We start from the raw sequence: 19312 nt of genomic DNA on the forward strand, positions 1-19312 counted from the left end.
TTTACTGACGAGTTTTACCCACCCGCATCCCTTTGTGGAAGACAAATGCCTCACAACACTGTCGACGAGAGCTAATTGTTACAAGGTCCTGCGAACAGCGAGAGCGCCAGAACCTACAAATGTCATGTCCAAGGCTGGTTTTGAACCCGCTCCTCGTTTGTCCTTGGACAATCTCAGAGGTTATAACCAATGAAGGAAGACGTTTTATCAAGCCTTTTTTGACATCGAGTGCCGATGTTACAAAGTCACAAAGAAAGACAAAGTGATTCACAATAAAATATCTCCCTTTAATGCAAGTCTGTCAACCTATACATCGGAAAATAACAAATCCGTAAAATCTATAAGTAGCTTAGGCCCTTCATACAGAACTGACAAATTCTGTGAAACTGATAACAATTATTAACAAGACGTTTGAAGAAACACTTCGAGATAAGATAAGTTTACATCTTTAATACTCAAAACAGTGTTGTAATCTTACTCCTCACTCAATTATGTCGTTCATACTAACATCTTTGAAATATTATTCCCAATAAATAAAAACACTGCACTATTCACAGTTATAATTCCTGAAAAATTAGTTACTTTTCACAGTGGGTTAACAAAAGAATAAAATTCTGCATAATTCCGTGTAAACTAATACAGGGTGGCATTTGTATGACAGTGGATCAAATACATCAAAACGTAATTAGTTTAGTCTTTTACATTACCTGAGTTCTACGACGGTGGTTATCGAAGACATTTGAGAAGAAGACAAGAAAGCATTCAACGATGGGATTAATTAGTTTCACAATAGCTGTAAATGTACGAGTATGCAACATGATTTATACCCAACTATGCGATTGGTCGACGGTAAATATACTCAGAGCAATGTGGAATTTAATGAATTTCGGTTCTGTACTTCATCCGATAATTATGCGGTAGACAACATTTCTTCAGAACGCGAACTGCACTTTACATATATTGAATCCGTTTCTGCTTAAAGCACTTAAAATATAACATTTTCGCCAGGTATCACAACCATGGTGTTGATAAGATACTATTTTTATGATCAACAAGCGTTTCAGCTATGAAATATGCCCTGTTATACATTTTGTCCCTATATTTCCTGTTTAACACGGACACCGTAGTGCACACAATACAGTTTGTTATGTCAAAGTTACAACTGCGAGCTAAAGTGAAGTGCACAGTTGGTATTACTACTGCACGGCTGTCTGTCGTATGTTTCGTATGTAATAGCAACAGGACGACGATGTTAACTCGCAGATAATTTACAAAGCCACATAGATTTCACGTGTTATTTGAAAGGAAAACCTTTTGCGCCAAAAGCATTTCAAGTCCAAACAGTTCTCAATGGCCTGCATTGTTGTGAAGTATTTCGTTATCAATGAGATTTAGGTGGTCAAATCATCAGGCTACTTGGACTTGAATCGCCGCTGGTCAGAAAAAGGTCTTCAGTTTATAGCTTGACCCTGTCCAGCTTCCAGAGCCTGTTGGGTCCGATCTCTGCCACATACACGTGCTTGCCGTTAGGGGAGACAGCCCAGGTCGTGAGGCGTGGAGAAGCCCTGGTGGACAGACAACAGTATACAGAGTTTATTCTATTTGTTTACTTTATTGAGGTTAATGCAAGACTCAAGAAAATATTTCTTAAGCGACGGTCGTTAAGTTTACACATGATATTTTCTGCAATATTGCTGAAGTGGCGGTAAGCATAATCTTTTCTCCGTCGTATTTACGCGTGGAGGAAAAGCTCGGAGACCCGTCAGAAGCCATCCCTCTTCAGCAGGTATCTGGCACACCACCCAACTTAAAGTCGTATCTGAGACAGCTGAAGCTGGATTCAAAACACCGTTACTCATGCGACTTGTGTTCGTCAGTCCTTCTCTCAATTCTGTATGTCTATTTTCATGTCAGTCATGCTTGACAACCATTTATATCAAGTGTTTCTGTCAATCATGCTTGTTTCTTCGTGCGTATCATTCCACCAATACTAAAAATTTTCTACTTTCATGGTAAAAAAATATATTCTTCTCTTGTAAAAGCCAGTAGCCTGTCTATTTGTAAGAGGTTCATACTGTGATTTCATGACATCAGACTTACCTCCCGAGGTCCCCAAGAATCCACGACTTGCCAGTCCTGAACATCAATAGTAAATCCCTGTACGGCCTGGAGATCCCTATTAGGCCCCATTCACAGCATACATCAGGTTCTCTGAAATGCAATACAGTTTAGTTTGGAAAGATTTACCATTTTTCATTTGGTTCATCAACATTACGCTTCATTAACGTTGTGTTTGACAACAAAACCAGCAAAACGCTACATCAACAGTAAAGTGCGCCATCAAAGGTAGAGCTATTCGGGTCCAAAGTGCGAACACTTTGAGCATACATAAAAAAAGAACACGATAAATAAGCCACACGCGCTTGATTCTTGTATTCTTGACATTCGGAGGTTCTGTACTGACCATCGTTATCGTTGCACACATCACGTGCGAAAAGAGAGTTTTATTCACTAGCTATAAGAAGAACAAAGGAGTCCGGGGTAAGATTTCTAAAGCTCAGAGCAGGATTTAAGCGTGTTTAGTGTTACCCCACTTGAAGATAGTGGCGTAGAGTTATTTGTGAAACTTTGATTTAAGGCTATTAAAGGCAGACTTCAGAGATCACCTATGGAATTAATGTTCCACTGTCACTAGTTCCAATACACCATCAGCTGGTTCTTATGGTAAATGTCACACGTCTCTTAAACAGGTCTAAATGTCATTGTGAGATCAAAATTACCATTGGGATCGTAGGCGACGGCGTAGACTTTGGCCATCTCTGGATCAGAGACGGATACGACAAAGTTCCCAGTGTCGTTAGCATTCCTCAATCCAGCACGGAAAACACTGGATTCTGTGAGAAGAAGTAATGATAATGATAAAGCGGTACTGATGATGTCATGACATGAAAGTCTGGTGTCTGGTAATTTTTTATAAAAACTAGAAGGCACTCTTAGAGTGCAAACTTTCGCACCGGGAAAATGTACAAATTTGGTGCATGGATCACTACAGACAAAGGGGAAACTTTTCTACATTTCTGTGCTATCTATTAATAGTGAAGAATGGTTTTTTAAAATGTATCACTACCAATAATTGGTGGATTGGTCCTTAACCAAGACAAACCTATGAATATTCATCAAAATCCGTGCATAGCGGTTTATTTCGTAACGTTTCTGACACATCAAAAGACAAAAAACATAACCTCCTTGGCGTTGGTTATAACTAAATACTATATGAAATGTTTAATTTGCAGTTTTAACTTTAAAAATGAACAATATAGTAAATTGCATATTTATGTATTTCTGACATAGCCAGTTTTACTTCACGGTAACATGCCGTTAAACTTATTTAGGCCCTATCTATATTTTAAGAGGTCATAATGCCAGTTTTATTATTTGGAAATTTGACTTTTTTCCATCTGAACTGTGATTGACAGCTTGAAGATGCTTGATGATGCCCGTCTGTACTAGTATTAATTTTTTTTTTTACAAGTTCGATAGCTGTTCGAAATTAGTAAGCCAGGGATTTAAAATGATTAAAGATTAAGTGGACATTATAAGTCAGATTAGAGGTCCTTACCTTCCGTGTTCTCTGTCTGCAACACACAGAAGATCCTGAGACTCGATCAAGGTCAGGCTGTGAGGGATGCGCAGTTCGTCATCCTTCACATTATCAAAGTCTGGAAGAAGATGACAGCGATAAGTCACGTGACAGGCCTTTGAAAGATGCCGATATATAATAACAATAAACTAATGATGTTTTCAGTCGAAATCGTACTTTCTACATTTATTGAAAAATAAAACGTTAAGTTTTCGTTGATTTTTTTATTTATTTGGCGATTAACGATCTGTGCTTAACTAGATAATTTTTGATACGACATTAATATTTTATACGACGTATTCCATTTAGCCTATTTGAGTCATCCGGAATTACATACACTGTTACTTTAGCAGCATAAAAGTTTCTCAAAATGCGACGTGTAGAGTGCCCATTTTTAAAAATCTATAAGACACAGGCAACAGAGACTTCACGGGGAACGAACAAAGTTTCCGTTAAAAGGTTGTCTCCTTGAATTGCTCTTGCTGCTGATCTTACCGGCAGGAATTTTCCGAACTGCTTAACAAAGTGACGTAAGGTGAGAACTTCATAACTCGGCTGTTGCAATAGCTGGTAAGAAAAAGCACTGTGTTAGTGAGTTAGTCTGCCATTGTCATAAAGCTGTATGTGTTATCATGGTGACAGTATTAAACACTTTTATATGTTGGGACAGAAGATGGATATAGGGCCTGTACCAACAGTCTGGCGTTCCATTCAGGTGCATTATTGGCGTTTATTGGCCAGACAGACCACGTGAGCCGGAAATTCTCGTTTAGAGCGTATGTTGAAATATTATACATCCCACGTGATAATGCTTGAAAAAGTAGTCCCGCACCTAACTTCTGACGGTTGAGGTCGTTGCAAAATTCAAGATTAAAATTCAAAATATTTTGCAACTGGAAAAAAAACGTTAACAAATTACCCCATACGGGTAAGTCAGGAGGGATATCAGGTGCCTCACGAAGGTCGGTGGTTTTATTCCTACCATAAACTTGACTGTCGTCGTATACATAAAACATTCTTGAGCACAGAGTTAAAAATCAACCAAATAAATAAATATATAAATAAATACCCATCAGCGACGAAGAAGACACCATTAGAGGCCACAGCGACATCTGTCGGCTTACAGAAGTGTGTGTCATCGTGACCAGGCTCAAACTCCTTCCCTAACACAAATGAGGCCTCACTCGCACCTTTGGGGTATTTAAATACCTGTTGAAATGAAATTAGGTGTTAAAATACCAGTATCAGACACTAAACCCGCTGCGTCAAGAAAAGTGCTCGAACACAATATACAACTATCAATGATGTAATGGTGTGGATGCAGGCGTTGCATTTTGTGAAGAAATTGCTAGCAAAATATGTTTTTTTCAGCAACTAAGACACATAAGAAAGCATTTCCCATCGTAACATATGATGACATTGATACATATCTGAACATTTAGGCTTACATTCACCGAACTAATTGTCTTAGGCTTTGGTGGAGTGTAAGGCATCCTGTATACGTCCATTGTCTACACAATACAGTGTCAGGAGACATAACTGGCAGATGTATAGCTATTTCCCAGCCAAACAGCTAAATATCCAAACCAGAGATCTGAATGTTGAGGAAGTTAGAATGCAGGACCTGGATACCGGTTGACAGGTCACTGTAGTGCAATCCTTCAACCTACGAATGTTTTATGATTGGTCAATACAGAGTAGTTTTCAAAGAGGAAATATAATGGACAACGGAAACGAGAGTAAAACGAGACCAGCGAGCACAGTGTGACACTTGACAAATGGTCACACGTAACCGGTGAAATACTGTCTCTTGGTCATTTACCTCAGTTAGGTTTCATCCTAACTGTTTATGTAAATGCTTCAAAATAGTAGGAAAATTTAACATACCGCATAGCGCCATGGATTAAAAGAGAAGTATGGAAAAATGCAGTCATATTGCAATTTACAGGACGCCGCTGGTCTAGAATTACTCAAAATGCGGCTTAACATCATAGAATTTGTCACTTGTGGGGGCTTCTCCCAAGGTCTGACCGGTTTCTTCTCCATATAAACCCTGCTGTGACATAAATGAACTCAAACAAATAGATAATAAATACACCGATGAAAATCTAGGAAACTAAATCTATAAATTTCTATCAGTCCGTAAAGGAATAACCGTAGATAAATATAAATAGTGAATTCGTGTGCAATTACCGGTGCCCCTGTGGATAGATAGAAGCAAACAAAACAATAAAGCCATTATTCCTGATGTAAAGCCACGTCAGTGAGACATTGTCACAGATATGCAAATGCTATAGTTGCCTGATGTAAAGCCACGTCAGTGAGACATTGACACAGATATGCAAATGCTATAGTTACCTGATGTAAAGCCACGTCAGTGAGACATTGTCACAGATATGCAAATGCTATAGTTGCCTGATGTAAAGCCACGTCAGTGAGGCATTGACACAGATATTCAAATGCCATAGTTGTCTGATGTAAAGCCACGTCAGTGAGACATTGACACAGATATGCAAATGCTATAGTTACCTGATGTAAAGCCACGTCAGTGAGACATTGACACAGATATGCAAATGCTATAGTTGCCTGATGTAAAGCCACGTCAGTGAGACATTGACACAGATATGCAAATGCTACAGTTACCTGATGTAAAGCCACGTCAGTGAGACATTGACACAGATATGCAAATGCTATAGTTGCCTGGTGTAAAGCCATGTCAGTGAGACATTGACACAGATATGCAAATGCTACAGTTACCTGATGTAAAGCCACGTCAGTGAGACATTGACACAGATATGCAAATGCTATGGTTACCTGATGTAAAGCCACGTCAGTGAGACATTGACACAGATATGCAAATGCTATGGTTACCTGATGTAAAGCCACGTCAGTGAGACATTGACACAGATATGCAAATGCTATAGTTACCTGATGTAAAGCCACGTCGGTGAAACACTGACATTCATGTGCAAATAATATAATTATCTGATGCAAAACCACTTCAGAGACATTGACACGAATGTGCAAATAATGTAGATACCTGATGCAAAGCCACGTCAGTGAGACATTGACACAGATATGCAAATGCTACAGTTACCTGATGTAAAGCCACGTCAGTGAGACATTGACACAGATATGCAAATGCTATAGTTGTCTGATGTAAAGCCACGTCAGTGAGACATTGACACAGATATGCAAATGCTATAGTTACCTGATGTAAAGCCACGTCAGTGAGACATTGACACAGATATGCAAATGCTATAGTTGCCTGATGTAAAGCCACGTCAGTGAGACATTGACACAGATATGCAAATGCTACAGTTACCTGATGTAAAGCCACGTCAGTGAGACATTGACACAGATATGCAAATGCTATAGTTGCCTGGTGTAAAGCCATGTCAGTGAGACATTGACACAGATATGCAAATGCTACAGTTACCTGATGTAAAGCCACGTCAGTGAGACATTGACACAGATATGCAAATGCTATGGTTACCTGATGTAAAGCCACGTCAGTGAGACATTGACACAGATATGCAAATGCTATGGTTACCTGATGTAAAGCCACGTCAGTGAGACATTGACACAGATATGCAAATGCTATAGTTACCTGATGTAAAGCCACGTCGGTGAAACACTGACATGCATGTACAAATAATATAATTATCTGATGCAAAACCACTTCAGAGAGACAGTGACACGAATGTGCAAATAATGTAGATACCTGATGCAAAGCCACGTCAGTCAGCCACATGTTCTCCTCGTGATCTATCGTCAAACCGTGTGGCATATAAAACCTGAAACACAACACAGTCGTTCTTGTTTTTATTTGGAGCTTCCAAAACTGAATTGAAAGAACATAATTAATGTATTAAGATTGTTGAGACTGGCTATATTGTATACCTGGGTACGTCAAGGCGTCATTGTTTAGACATTTTTATACTGGTACCCAAATTACAGCAACCCTTTAAAAACTCCCAAATTATGGAAATTTTTAGAACATTTAACTTGAATATTTGATAAAAAAGTCAGTATATCCATGTGCACTGACCGCTCTTTGATGTACACGTAATTTTGTTACTATAAATTGGAATATAGGGTTTTAGTTCAGTTTTTGAAAACCTGAAAGTATTTTCATCAAAATTGGGCAATTAAAAGTGAAAATCAAAAAGCTACACATGTTAGTGCTACACGGAAATATTGAGACTAGGGTTGCTTAGCTTGGGATTGAATCTATATCCATGTTACAAGTACGTTGATATAATACGTTCCAGACCACAACTTACTTGTTGCTGCCGAAACGGATCTTCACGGCGCCAGATTCCTTGTCCAGAACCAGGAGAGTGTCCCCTTGGATGGGACCCAGGTCCCTCTGCTGGTAGATGTCCCCATAGCCGAATGACCTGAAGGGTGAGAAATCGCTCTGATAAGTGAGGTAACAGCATGTATGTCATGAAAGTACATTACTTGTCATTCAGGGTGTTATCTTTAACATTATCTCAAGTAAACATTTTTACCTTCTTGTGTTCATTTATAAATGAGTTTTGCATTTTAGCTGCGAGATCTTCCTTACGCGAAACGAATTTCTACATGGCTCTGAATAGAGTATACTGTTAGAATGTTCAGTTTATTATTTTGGATGCGGGGAAAGCTGACGTGGGAAGCATTGGTCTATTTGCGCACACTCCGGGAGAATTAATACATGTATGAGTATAATAGGACCTATGTTATAGGACACTAATGAGCCGCTGTAATAAATACTCATTTATCAGCATTCTTGGAGATCAAAACCGCACAGACGATCCACTCACTCAGCCGTCCATGCCCGCTCGGCTCTGTGGAACACATGAACGTCCCCAGCCTTGTCCGTGTCCACTCCTGCCACCTGGCCGAATTTTAGACTGCTCCCTGGCCAGTCCTTCTCAGTGAGAAGCGTGTCATAGTTCGTCACTTCCTCATCAGGCGGAAGCTACAAAAGCAATATCACTCAGTTTCAAACTTACTCTGTGTATGTTAGATAGTTTATATGATATTGCTAATATATAAGGTGATGTATCAGTTCGGCGAAACTTGACGCTGATTATCACCCAGTAGTCAGTGTGACTGGGGCATTAAATGATGCCAAAAGGTCTTATCGATGAGTGGATACATTAGAACATTGATTGATTTATCGACTGCTCCAGTGAGTAAGAAATCATGCTGGTGAAATATGCACGTGATATGATTTACCCCATCCGACCATGCCACACTATACTGAGCATGTTCAGGAGTATTTATCTATCTACTTGTTTATTTGATTGGTGTTTAAGAATACTTCACTTATACGACGGTGGCCAGTATTATGGTGGGCAGAAACCGGGCAGTGCCCGGGGGAAACCCACGACCATCCGCAGGTGGCTGGAAGACCTTCCCACGTATACAGAGGGAGAGAGGAAACCGTATGAACTGGATGCATATTACGCACGAAGGTAAGCTTCGCTTTAATTAACTTGCCGATATCTGCTTAGGCATCTAAAATATTGGAGGCTATATTCATCTATGTAGCGCAATGCATAATCGTGAAATCAAATCAAAGGAGGTCTCCCAAGTGAAGCATTTGACTTGATATGGAAGTCAGTTCGCTCATACAAAACGTCCATGAATATCCTCCACTCCGACGAGGGTTTAGGAATTTGTGTGAATGAGAATGGCCCACTATCGATTTCTTCATATTATTCCCAGAACTGTTGACTCAGTTTTTATTAAATTGCTAGTTATTCTCAAATTAATAAGTCCCACTTAACAAAGGCCACCTCGAGAAATATTTGTGCAATTCAGTTCTCCGTCAAACCTCATTATCCAATCTGTTATTCTCAGGGCTGGGCCTTTTGTTCACAGCAGACTGTAGTTAGATTATAACAACATGCTTCACGGCATCGATATATCTCCATGGCAACCCTGATTGGCGGGAAATAATAATGAAGATTACATGTTGATATGTGTTGATGCATTGGCCCTGTATGTCGGCTTTAACTGTGGGAGGTGTATGGACAGTCACCTTCTCCTCGAGGTGTAATGGGTGTGAAATCCTCATACTTGAGCTAAATCGCACTTTAGATGACGCGAGATTTGCACGTTATCAACGTACTTGTCCTCGTGTGTCAGTTCTATACTTCTGAAGAGCATATTACGCTTGGAATATGGGATTTCGCGTTACTTGCAGGAGTTGTAATTCGAGTTGTTAGGATGAATTAATATGACCCCATTATGAAAATTGTTTAAATACTTCTATATAAAACTCATAGCCAATAAACCAACAAGAAACTGATTTCACAAATTATAGCATGCTTACAAATTTGCATACATTTTTGTATTGTATTTCGCGATTGCTCATTTATATTAGCCAGTATATTGGCCATGTCGCTTTATGAGAGTTACCGTGTACTTTTGTCTTCAGCCGTATGTCAACAACCTGCAGATGGTCATAGGTTTCTCCTGGGCTCTGCCCGGTTTCCTCCCATCATAATGCTGGCCGCCGTGGTATAAATGGAATATTGTTGAGTACGGAGTAAAACACCAGTAAAATAAATAAATAAATAAATACTTTTTTCTTGGTTTGTTGGTTATTCACTACTTCCATATTTCTGCAAAATTTCCCCCAAAACGGTCGTGGATAAGTGTATAACATGCAACAAAGCGATAAGCAGACTCTTCAGCGAAATCTTGTGTGGATCTCTCTAGTTTCTTTATAGGCTAAAGATGTTAATATTTTTGCAACACCCTCATTGTTTAACATGCAGATTAAGAGTTTTTTTTAGCAGCATGTTATTTAAATTTAAACGTCCATTTTTATAATTGGAAAATTCATCATTGGATGTACTGCATAAACATTTACAATTTACAGTTACACATGAAGTCACCCTGTTGATAGCCTGTTAACTGGACTTGGTATATTTTCGTCTAGCTGTACAACTGTGAAGATCCCCCCTACCCTCACAGTTTTTTTTGTTTTTTTTTTTGGTTTTTTTTTTGTTTGTTTTGGCAGTGGTTTTGTTGACGTACTAGCACTGTGGAAAAGTCTGACATACTCGGCTTACCCTTTTTCATGTTACAACACACAGCTCTTCACACTAATCTCGACTATAACATGTCTTTTCTAAACATATCGGCCTGCAATACGGATGTGCTTAGAAAACTCTTCAAGCATTTGACAGGAATCTACAACACCATTTTTAAAAAGTCAAACACCGTTCAGCTGTCGCATATGTAGATAAAACTCGCAGATTGCCAAACCTATCTAAAAACTCTACAATGTTGAGGTGTGCTATACAGTCCCCAAACGCAGTCTAGCTTGATGTTTAGATGATATGGTATTGTGTTCTCAAATTAAAACGCCCACAAGCGCCAGTCAGAGGGGGCAAAGTGTGACCTCACGTAGCGTGGTGGGATCAGGTCACAAGATTTGATCTTTACACCAAACTATGGTCACCGGCCAGACATTGGGATGGAGGGGCCCTGGGCGGGGGAGATGGGAATAACTTCATTGGAAACTGAGATCATCTGTTAGTGGTATATCTGAGGGCTCTAAAGCCAAATAAGCAGGTGTTGAACAGCCATCACAGTAATCACAGTCATAGATCTATGTAGAAAACGAGACAACTCTCTGCCTTACTCTCTGTTGCATTGTACACTTAAACGTCGTTCACCTTTGTAGCAAGGTAAAAGGGCACCACAAAGCAACAAAGTTCACTTAAGGCATATACAACGCTAAACCGGCGTTAAGCTTTGTCTTCACGTAACTGACGTCAACATCTCTTTGCCAGGGTAAGGCTGAACTATTGTGAATGTGGCGTTTAACCTTAAGGTACGTGATTCAGTCATTCGCATGGTATGGCAGAACATGCTGGTGTATGCTGGAGTACACTGTAGGTAGCCACGATGAACGGTTCGGTAAGGAAATGTGCCAGTATGTACACGGAGCGGTTGTAGCGTTAGTTCATTCATGGTAGATCTGACAGCGACCATGTGTTCATTATTACACCCTGATATATACATCACACCTGGTCCCTATGTTGTCGCTGTCCTGCCCGCTGTGAGTACATCTGTCTAGTGTTATGATACAGGTAAACTGTTACCTACCTGAATCCTGTCAATAAGGTAAGGCAGATTGTCATATATGCTGTTCTGCTTCAGGTACGGTGGGGGTTTACAGAAGACCAGAGTGACCAGGGACAGAAGTACGGAGACCAACATGGTGATTGCAGGCAGGCCCTGACCAGATAGCCACTTGTCTGTATACAGGCTTCCCAGCTAAGTGGACTACCGTTTACCGTTATCTCTGGGTGATATACAGGCCTGGTACCTCGGTATAAATATATCCGTCCCAGCCCTGAATATCAGACACGTTTCTCCGTTGTTTCCCTCGTTGTCTGTTGAGTCCAGTTTATCTAGCTACTGGCTTATCAGCATAATTCTTGCTGGCTGTTAACAACGTCATTCCGCTTCGTTCGCGAACGGTCAGGCTCTCTCGTGGTCGCCTAGCGACTGGAGTGAAAAAATCAATACTGTTACAGAACTGGCAGGGATCAGTCACTTCCGCCCATTGATCCAAGGTTTCCAGTATAAAGAGTGTAGCTAGCTCATTATCAGCTTTTTGGTTGTTAACAATCAAGAGCGCGTGGAGTGTTCATTAGCAATGTTCAAAGAAGAACCCTGTGTGAACATATTTTGGGTATGAACGTAACTGTGATACTGTCCCATGAATTATTTGTTAGATTGTCGACTTTTTGACTCACGATATACGACTGAGGCCAGCTTAATGGGTTGAGGAAACCTAGCTCCAGTAGTAAACCACGGACCTTTGGCATGTTAGTGGCGAAATTTCCCATGTGTAACGTACATCATATTGGTGACAGACAAGCTTTTCTTCAGTAGCATGCCGTCGACCAAGTCCCGAGGAACGACGGAAGCGGGAGAGACTTACATGTCCAATGACGGGATTGAACTCACGCCTCGTGTAGCCTAGAGTTTAACGCTCTACAGAGAAGGTTTCGCTTATACGACGACGGTCAGGTTTATGGGTGAAGGAAACCGTAGTGCCCAAATAACATGACATGAATCGCTCGGGAAGAGAGGTGGAAACAGATCTAGACCGTTACAATTATTTTGTAATACGTGCTTAGTAACTCTATATATATAAACTTTCGATCTTGAGCGCTGTGTTATAGCAGCCGGAAACACGATATCGTGTAACACATATGGCTATCTCGGTTATTCAACATCATAAAATAAAATGTTTTTTAATCTACATGTGCGATTCTTTATCGGTGCATATATAAATTTGGTTTAGTGTGGTCTTTTCTTTTACAGTCACAGCTAGAGCAGGATTCGAGCACGCGACCTAATGGATCGATGGTTATCCGCCTACGCAGTGTACTAATCCCATCAAGAACATGTTATTCCAATAATACATATAGATATACTGTCACTAGTAATGGCTCAGTGGCTTTCTTGCTAAGTTTTTTTATATGGATATAAAAAGTATATGCATAGTGTTGGCAGTTTTAAAAAGTATCACCATATGATTTCTTCAGCTTTTGTCATATAATAAAAGCTCCACGACATGAAATATTGCTGTACTGGTTCTTGGAAGGGTAAATGTGTTAAAGTAACCATTAAGAATTCGATTTTCACGGTATAATCTATTACAATATCAAATAAATGTCTGGCAAGATTTAAGATTTGAAGAACGAAAATGTCAGTGGCTCTGAGATCAAAAATCTGACTTAGCCGATTTCATGTTCCTAATCATATTTCCTAGGTCGAGCTGAATTCACACACCCACCTCATATTTTCTGTTGATATACACCTTTTATTTGCATATCATATCCTGCTTTGACAATGCATCTGTTCATATTGTATGTTTTATCTGTTCTGTTCTAGCATACGCAGTACTGGTAGCTTGAAACAAGGGGTCCGTCTTACGAAGCAATCACAACGCATGTCTGACACCCATGGCAATACTGTGCGAAGGGATATGTCGCTATGATAAATGTGCTTGACGTAGCATTACCACTGTTTGTAAGACCGGCTCCTCTGCATTCTGAATCATGTACGTGTGTTTTCGCCAGTAGTTACCTTAACAACGACTTCACCACGAAGTCTTGTGCTGCTACAGACCTACAGAGAAGCTTGATTAGATATCTATTTATGAACTCGGTAGTTGTATGACGTCATTACAGCCGTGATGGCATGATGGATATTACGCGTGGTGAATTACAAATATAATGATGATAGTATACATACAGTCATTTCATTACATAAATTCTGAGAAATAAAAGTCGATGAATTAATCATTTTTTGACATAAAGATATAAAAGAATCGATAGATTAAACAATATCACAGTTCATTTAACCCCTACATTCCGTGATTGTGCTTTTGGGGATATCTCCCCGTAACAAAGTGAACGTGTTTCAGTAATTCAATTCTAAGGAATCTCACAGCACAGTGCATGATTTAGACAGTCCATCCTTCTGTGGAGTGTACGGTCGTGTCACCTTTCTAGCTTGGCTTGACTGGGGCCTAGGCGGTGCTGCTGGGGACCGCTGTCTTGTTTCCGCGGGAGCATCTTGTACAACAGCAGGTGGAGGGGCAGTATTTGACGGTGTTACCGGAACAGGTTTCGCCGGTTTATTTTCTCTCCCTTTATCAACTGTGCTGTTATCCTCATCATTGGAAACGTAAAGTTTAATTTTCCTTATCAACTCATCAAATGTCGCCCCAGACCAAGACCTTTGTACATTTACGTCTTTAAAATCTATATACAACAGCTGAGTAAAGACCATGCTCATTGGTCCACTCGGCGGCCATGTTGTGTCTTCTAAGAGAAGAGGTATGATTGGCTTCTTCAGCGCATCTGCCAGGCTCACTTCTCTGCGGCAGTTGGCTGATTTGGAATATTTCTCTGTCACACAAGACAGAACAACTTTACATCCCCTGACTCCCTTGTCTATTTTATCGTAGAGTGAGTCTCCGCCTCCCATCTGATGAATGTCCATCCAGCAGTGGTAACCAAGTCCAGACATCCTCTTGTAGAGAGCTTTGATCTGTGGCTGGATCCCCCATTGGTAAGAAATGAACACCTCCGGTTCTTCACCCAGATCCTGCACATATTAAATCACAATATGGTTAAACAATGACTTTATGTGTAAAAACAGTGCCTACATATTACAGACTTTGCCGGCATGGACTATGGCCCTATATCTCTATTCACATGAGGTCCACTACTGCGTAGTTAAGTGCACCGTGATCAAATTGCCCACCGTAAGATACGCTGCTCTTTTTTCACGCCGACAAAACCAAGCAACCTATATCACAAACATGTAAACAAAATATAGAATCTGTCTGTTGAGTTTGGGGATGAAATTAAACATTTATAGTTTTAATCAGTTCTTACGCTGCTTAATATACATTTGATTATCAAAAGTTGTAACTCTTATTTTATACTGGAGTCATCACCTTGCTCGCTCCGGACTTAGCAGAAACCTCTTTAGCGCTTCCGCCACTGCTTGGCTTCTTTTTGACCACTATCACTTCCTCTGGGGGCAACCACCAGTTCTCATAGGCTGTCAGTCAATAATAGAGAATGTGTCATAGAAAAGTCAAATGTCTGATCGAAAATATATCCATGCCATAGGTATAGTTTGTAACCTCAGGTTTACCTCATCGGACTGCACATACATTAGCTATGTATAAGCTAACATTTACTCCATTTCACACCTGGAGTCGTTTAGCAATTTAGAAAGGGAGATAACTCCAAGAGGCAAAAACTATCAACATTTGATAACTTTTCGGACTAACCTAGACTCATCCGAAGTATAGGTTTGGTAACTTTTAAATGTTCTACGATCATTTCTTGATAGGTAAGTTTGGTCTGATTTGTTGTGAACTCAGATTAAGTAACCTTGGACAGACTTAGGATCAATTTACGTTTGGTCATTTTGGTGTGATCTGGTATCAATTTACGTTTGGTAATTTTGGAATGATCTGGTATCAACTTACGTTTGGTAATTTAGGAGTGATCTGATATCATCTTACGTTTGGTAATTTTGGAGTAATCTGGTATCAACTAACGTTTCGTAATTTTGGAGTGACCGGGTATCAACTTACGTTTGGTAATTTTGGAGTGATCTGGTATCAACTTCATGTAAGACAGCTGCATCAGAAGCTCCTTGAAACTTAATGGCGGCCAGACGCGGTCATCTTTGGTCTCCTCCTTCTCCCCCCGCTGGAAAAACCGAATGTAGAGGTACTCCCCAAATATGGGGCCCATGGACCCCGGGGGAGGCCATGCCACATTCTCCAGCAGAAGAGGGATGATCGGTTTGCCCAGATTTACAGCCAAGTTTACCTGACAAAGAAAGGCATTTTGATGTCGAGTGACTGGACGAATACCTTTATCAATGGCATGGTTTCGTAATCTTGATCAATTTCATGGAATATAAGATAAAAACGCTTTAAGTGAAAATTCCTTTTACGTTTTGATAAGCGTAGCTTTGCATATCAGGTTGAATGTTTTGTAATGGAACAACTTCCACCAGCCGCTGACATACACCCACCTCCCTGTTACAGTTGGGTGACCTGGCGTACTTCTCCGTCACACAGCAGATGACCACTTTGGCCGCCCGTATTCCTTGGTCAATCTTGGCATACAGTTTATCTCCCCCTCCCATCTGACCGATGTCCAGCCAACTTTCGAAACCCGCCATTTCCAGGTGTTTACGGAGCAGTCTCACTTCCGGTTGATGACCCCACTGGTAACTGATGAAAATAGGGGGTGGAATATCGTAGTCAAGAGGTTCGTCCTCAACCACATTCTCTGAAAATAGGAGGAAAGAAGCACTGAAAGTGACTTTTATGGTAATAAAGACAAATACAGTTGGCTGGTAACAGGGTCATGTTACATATTCCAAACTCGACGTGCTATAACCGAAAACAAATACAATATCTGTGGCCAAAAACGAAACCAAAAAGACAGGAGTGTTCCAACATTACAAATTATTTATTTAATTGAATTATTTTAAAGATATGTTTATCCATATTTTGCTATTATCCACGATTTAAGAATATGTTTGAAGAGGCTACTTCTTTGGAACAGATTATATGACCAATGTTTCCGTCTTAGAAGCCACTGTCAAGAAGTTTTAGTACAAAAATCGAAGGCATAAGTATGATTGTTGCAACGTTAAAATATAGCAGCAGAAAACGTGGATGCATAGTACACGAAGAAAGATCTAAAGTGGTATGTATAGTACACGAATAAAGATCTAAAGTAGTGACATTATATGTTTACCAACAGCCTGCATGGCCCTGCCAACGATCTCAGCGGCCGTCCAGACGGTTCATCTCCTCCAGAGTTTTGAGGACGGCTTTTGTCGCCTCGCTGGTTTTGTGGGTGGCGAACCACTCGCTAAGGAGTGACATACAGGGGTCGTGTTGTGTGGCCCAGCCCCGGATGTCCTCAGGGGTGTAGCCCAATCTCTGGGCAAGTAGGCGCCAGTCATGCTCAGCCTCAGGGTTGAGGAGGAGAGGAAACGTCCCGTGACCACACTGGGGCGTGACTCAAAGTCTGTCGGGGAAAAGCAAGCAATGACGAAACGTTACAGGATTGATTTAAATATTTAACGCCAGCTACTGAAATTTATTTACGCAATAGCGGCCAGATTTACAGAGAATCGATCTTTAGGAAGTTACTGACGAATTTTCTTACGTGTGACATATGTCATATTGGTTTAAGACAAGTGGTCTCCTGAGAACCTCTTGCAAGAAGACGCCAGAGATCTATTCTTGCATCGACTATAATGGAAGCAGGAGACTCTAGGTTTATTGATTTGTCATAATTTGCTTATTCTTGTAATGGTGGAAATATTTATCCCACTGAGATTTAAACTCGGGTTTTCACATCCTAAATCCAGTACACTACACCAATTTTTCTAAAATTTCCATCAGCTATTATCATTGGATAGCACCGCCATCACAATTACTCCACATGATGTCTGTATCCGCACCTTTTTATCAATCTCCTCGACCTTCATCACGGTGTCGTCGACCACTACCTCCAGGTCACCTATCTTTCCTTCCTGCTTGGCCACATCCTCATCCAGCTGGCTGAGTTTCCTCCCCTGGGAATCCACCTCTGTGCTAATCTCCTTCACCTCATTCTCAGTGTTGGTCACCCGCGTGTCCAGCTGGTTGATGTCATCTTGCTGCTGGCCGATCTTCTCAGTGATGTCGTCAACACTGAAGCAAACGGTATTCTATACATGTATTTGTAGATCACCCCCAATAACTGCGCTTAACGTGGAAATCTGTCAGCAATAGGAAACGTTTAAACTTTTAAAAATTAATTCTCTGTCAAAGGAAAAATTGCACACATTATTTAGGATTGTGATTTGTGTTGAATCTGCATCGGTTCATACCTACGACCTTCAATGATGTCAACCAGCAGTTTGCACATGTCCTTCAGATTGGGGTGTTTTTCCCCAAGATCCTCAAACAGTTGCTTATGAGGAGTGAGGATTTCTTTATCGTGTGCACCAATCACCCGGATGGAGTTCAGTGCGCAGGACAAGTAGGTGTAGTCTCCTTTGTAGTTCCGGAGGAACTCTATCAGCTTATTAAACACGGGATGGATTAGTTTCTGCAAATAAAGGAAAGCATGCTGTATGTTCCTCAATTTCCAAGCCTGAGACATCAGCATGACCCAGGTTTTGAAAATCCACAAGAAAATCTACTACAGCTACCATGTCCAACAGACCTTACGCTAGATCGATCGTCAGACGCACATATAACACTAGATTTCATCTATATGTAAAACAATGCGTTAATCGACGTAAACGTTTATTCTCTACCTGTATAAAACCCTCTGTAATTTGTAAACCATTTGGAGGACGGTTAGCTTCTCACCTTATTCTTGTGAGCCAAATTAACCAGAATAGTAGGAATCATGGCCGCTCCGATCAGGCTGTTCATTTTGGCAAACAGTTTGTTCATGTGATGTTCTATAGGGGAGGATGACGACAGGGACAAGGCCTGTAGTAGCTGTAATACTAATCCTTCAGTCATCTGATTGTCAAGGTACTCGTCCAACAACGTGTCCACTTGATCTTTTGTGAATAGCTGAAATTATACAGGAAATACATCACATGAAAAATAGCACACAAATCAGTCGAAGTGGAAAAGCAGATTCAACAAATGGATACCGGTACTTTAAAAAGCACTTTTCTCTTCGTTGCAAATGAAGTACTTAGCTTACCTTTGGGTTTCGTTCCGCAATTTCCTTCAACAACATCAGCACACTACTTTGGTAATTTGTCTCCACTGATCCCAGGAGGTTAAAGATTTGATCAAATACGTCATCCACAGGTGTGGGGTTGTGTTTGTAACACGCCTGAACAACGGCTGCGAGGAAAACATTGGGAAACTTTACAAATGTTTATCATACATTCTGATTTGGTGTTTACTATTGTTTTTAACTGTGATAAAAAAGGAAATATTGAATAATGACTTCTCTGGAAAAGTACAGTGTACTTTTGATCCGTCAGTGAGAGAAGAATCGGATAAATATCGTCCCAATATAACAAACAAGGTTTGTCAACAAAACAAAAGTTTTAAAATTGATCCGTATACAGATA

The 19312-nt window shown here is 40.4% G+C and overlaps 2 protein-coding genes across 2 annotated transcripts in view; both read right to left on the minus strand.

Annotated features, from left to right (window-relative positions):
- Positions 1-266: 266 nt before the first annotated feature.
- On the minus strand, positions 267-12084 carry LOC135473695 (peptidyl-alpha-hydroxyglycine alpha-amidating lyase 2-like). Its single transcript, XM_064753561.1, is given in 11 exon segments — positions 267-1540; positions 1542-1565; positions 2186-2211; positions 2781-2929; positions 3620-3676; positions 4136-4207; positions 4710-4849; positions 7365-7437; positions 7927-8043; positions 8452-8609; positions 11759-12084. Coding segments are annotated over 11 exon segments (1014 nt in total). The 5' UTR covers positions 11873-12084; the 3' UTR covers positions 267-1456.
- A 1404-nt stretch (positions 12085-13488) lies between these two features.
- Positions 13489-19312, minus strand: part of LOC135472418 (uncharacterized) — a 28448-nt gene continuing 22624 nt past the window's right edge. Inside the window, 11 exon segments of the mRNA XM_064751916.1 lie at positions 13489-14782; positions 15138-15244; positions 15789-16029; positions 16238-16497; positions 16972-17008; positions 17010-17204; positions 17206-17247; positions 17687-17918; positions 18098-18318; positions 18585-18797; positions 18934-19079. Coding sequence (XP_064607986.1) covers positions 14117-14782; positions 15138-15244; positions 15789-16029; positions 16238-16497; positions 16972-17008; positions 17010-17204; positions 17206-17247; positions 17687-17918; positions 18098-18318; positions 18585-18797; positions 18934-19079 — 2360 coding nt within the window. The 3' untranslated portion in view covers positions 13489-14116.

Source organism: Liolophura sinensis, chromosome 8 (genome assembly GCF_032854445.1).
Source record: "Liolophura sinensis isolate JHLJ2023 chromosome 8, CUHK_Ljap_v2, whole genome shotgun sequence".
NCBI classification, from domain to species: domain Eukaryota; kingdom Metazoa; phylum Mollusca; class Polyplacophora; order Chitonida; family Chitonidae; genus Liolophura; species Liolophura sinensis.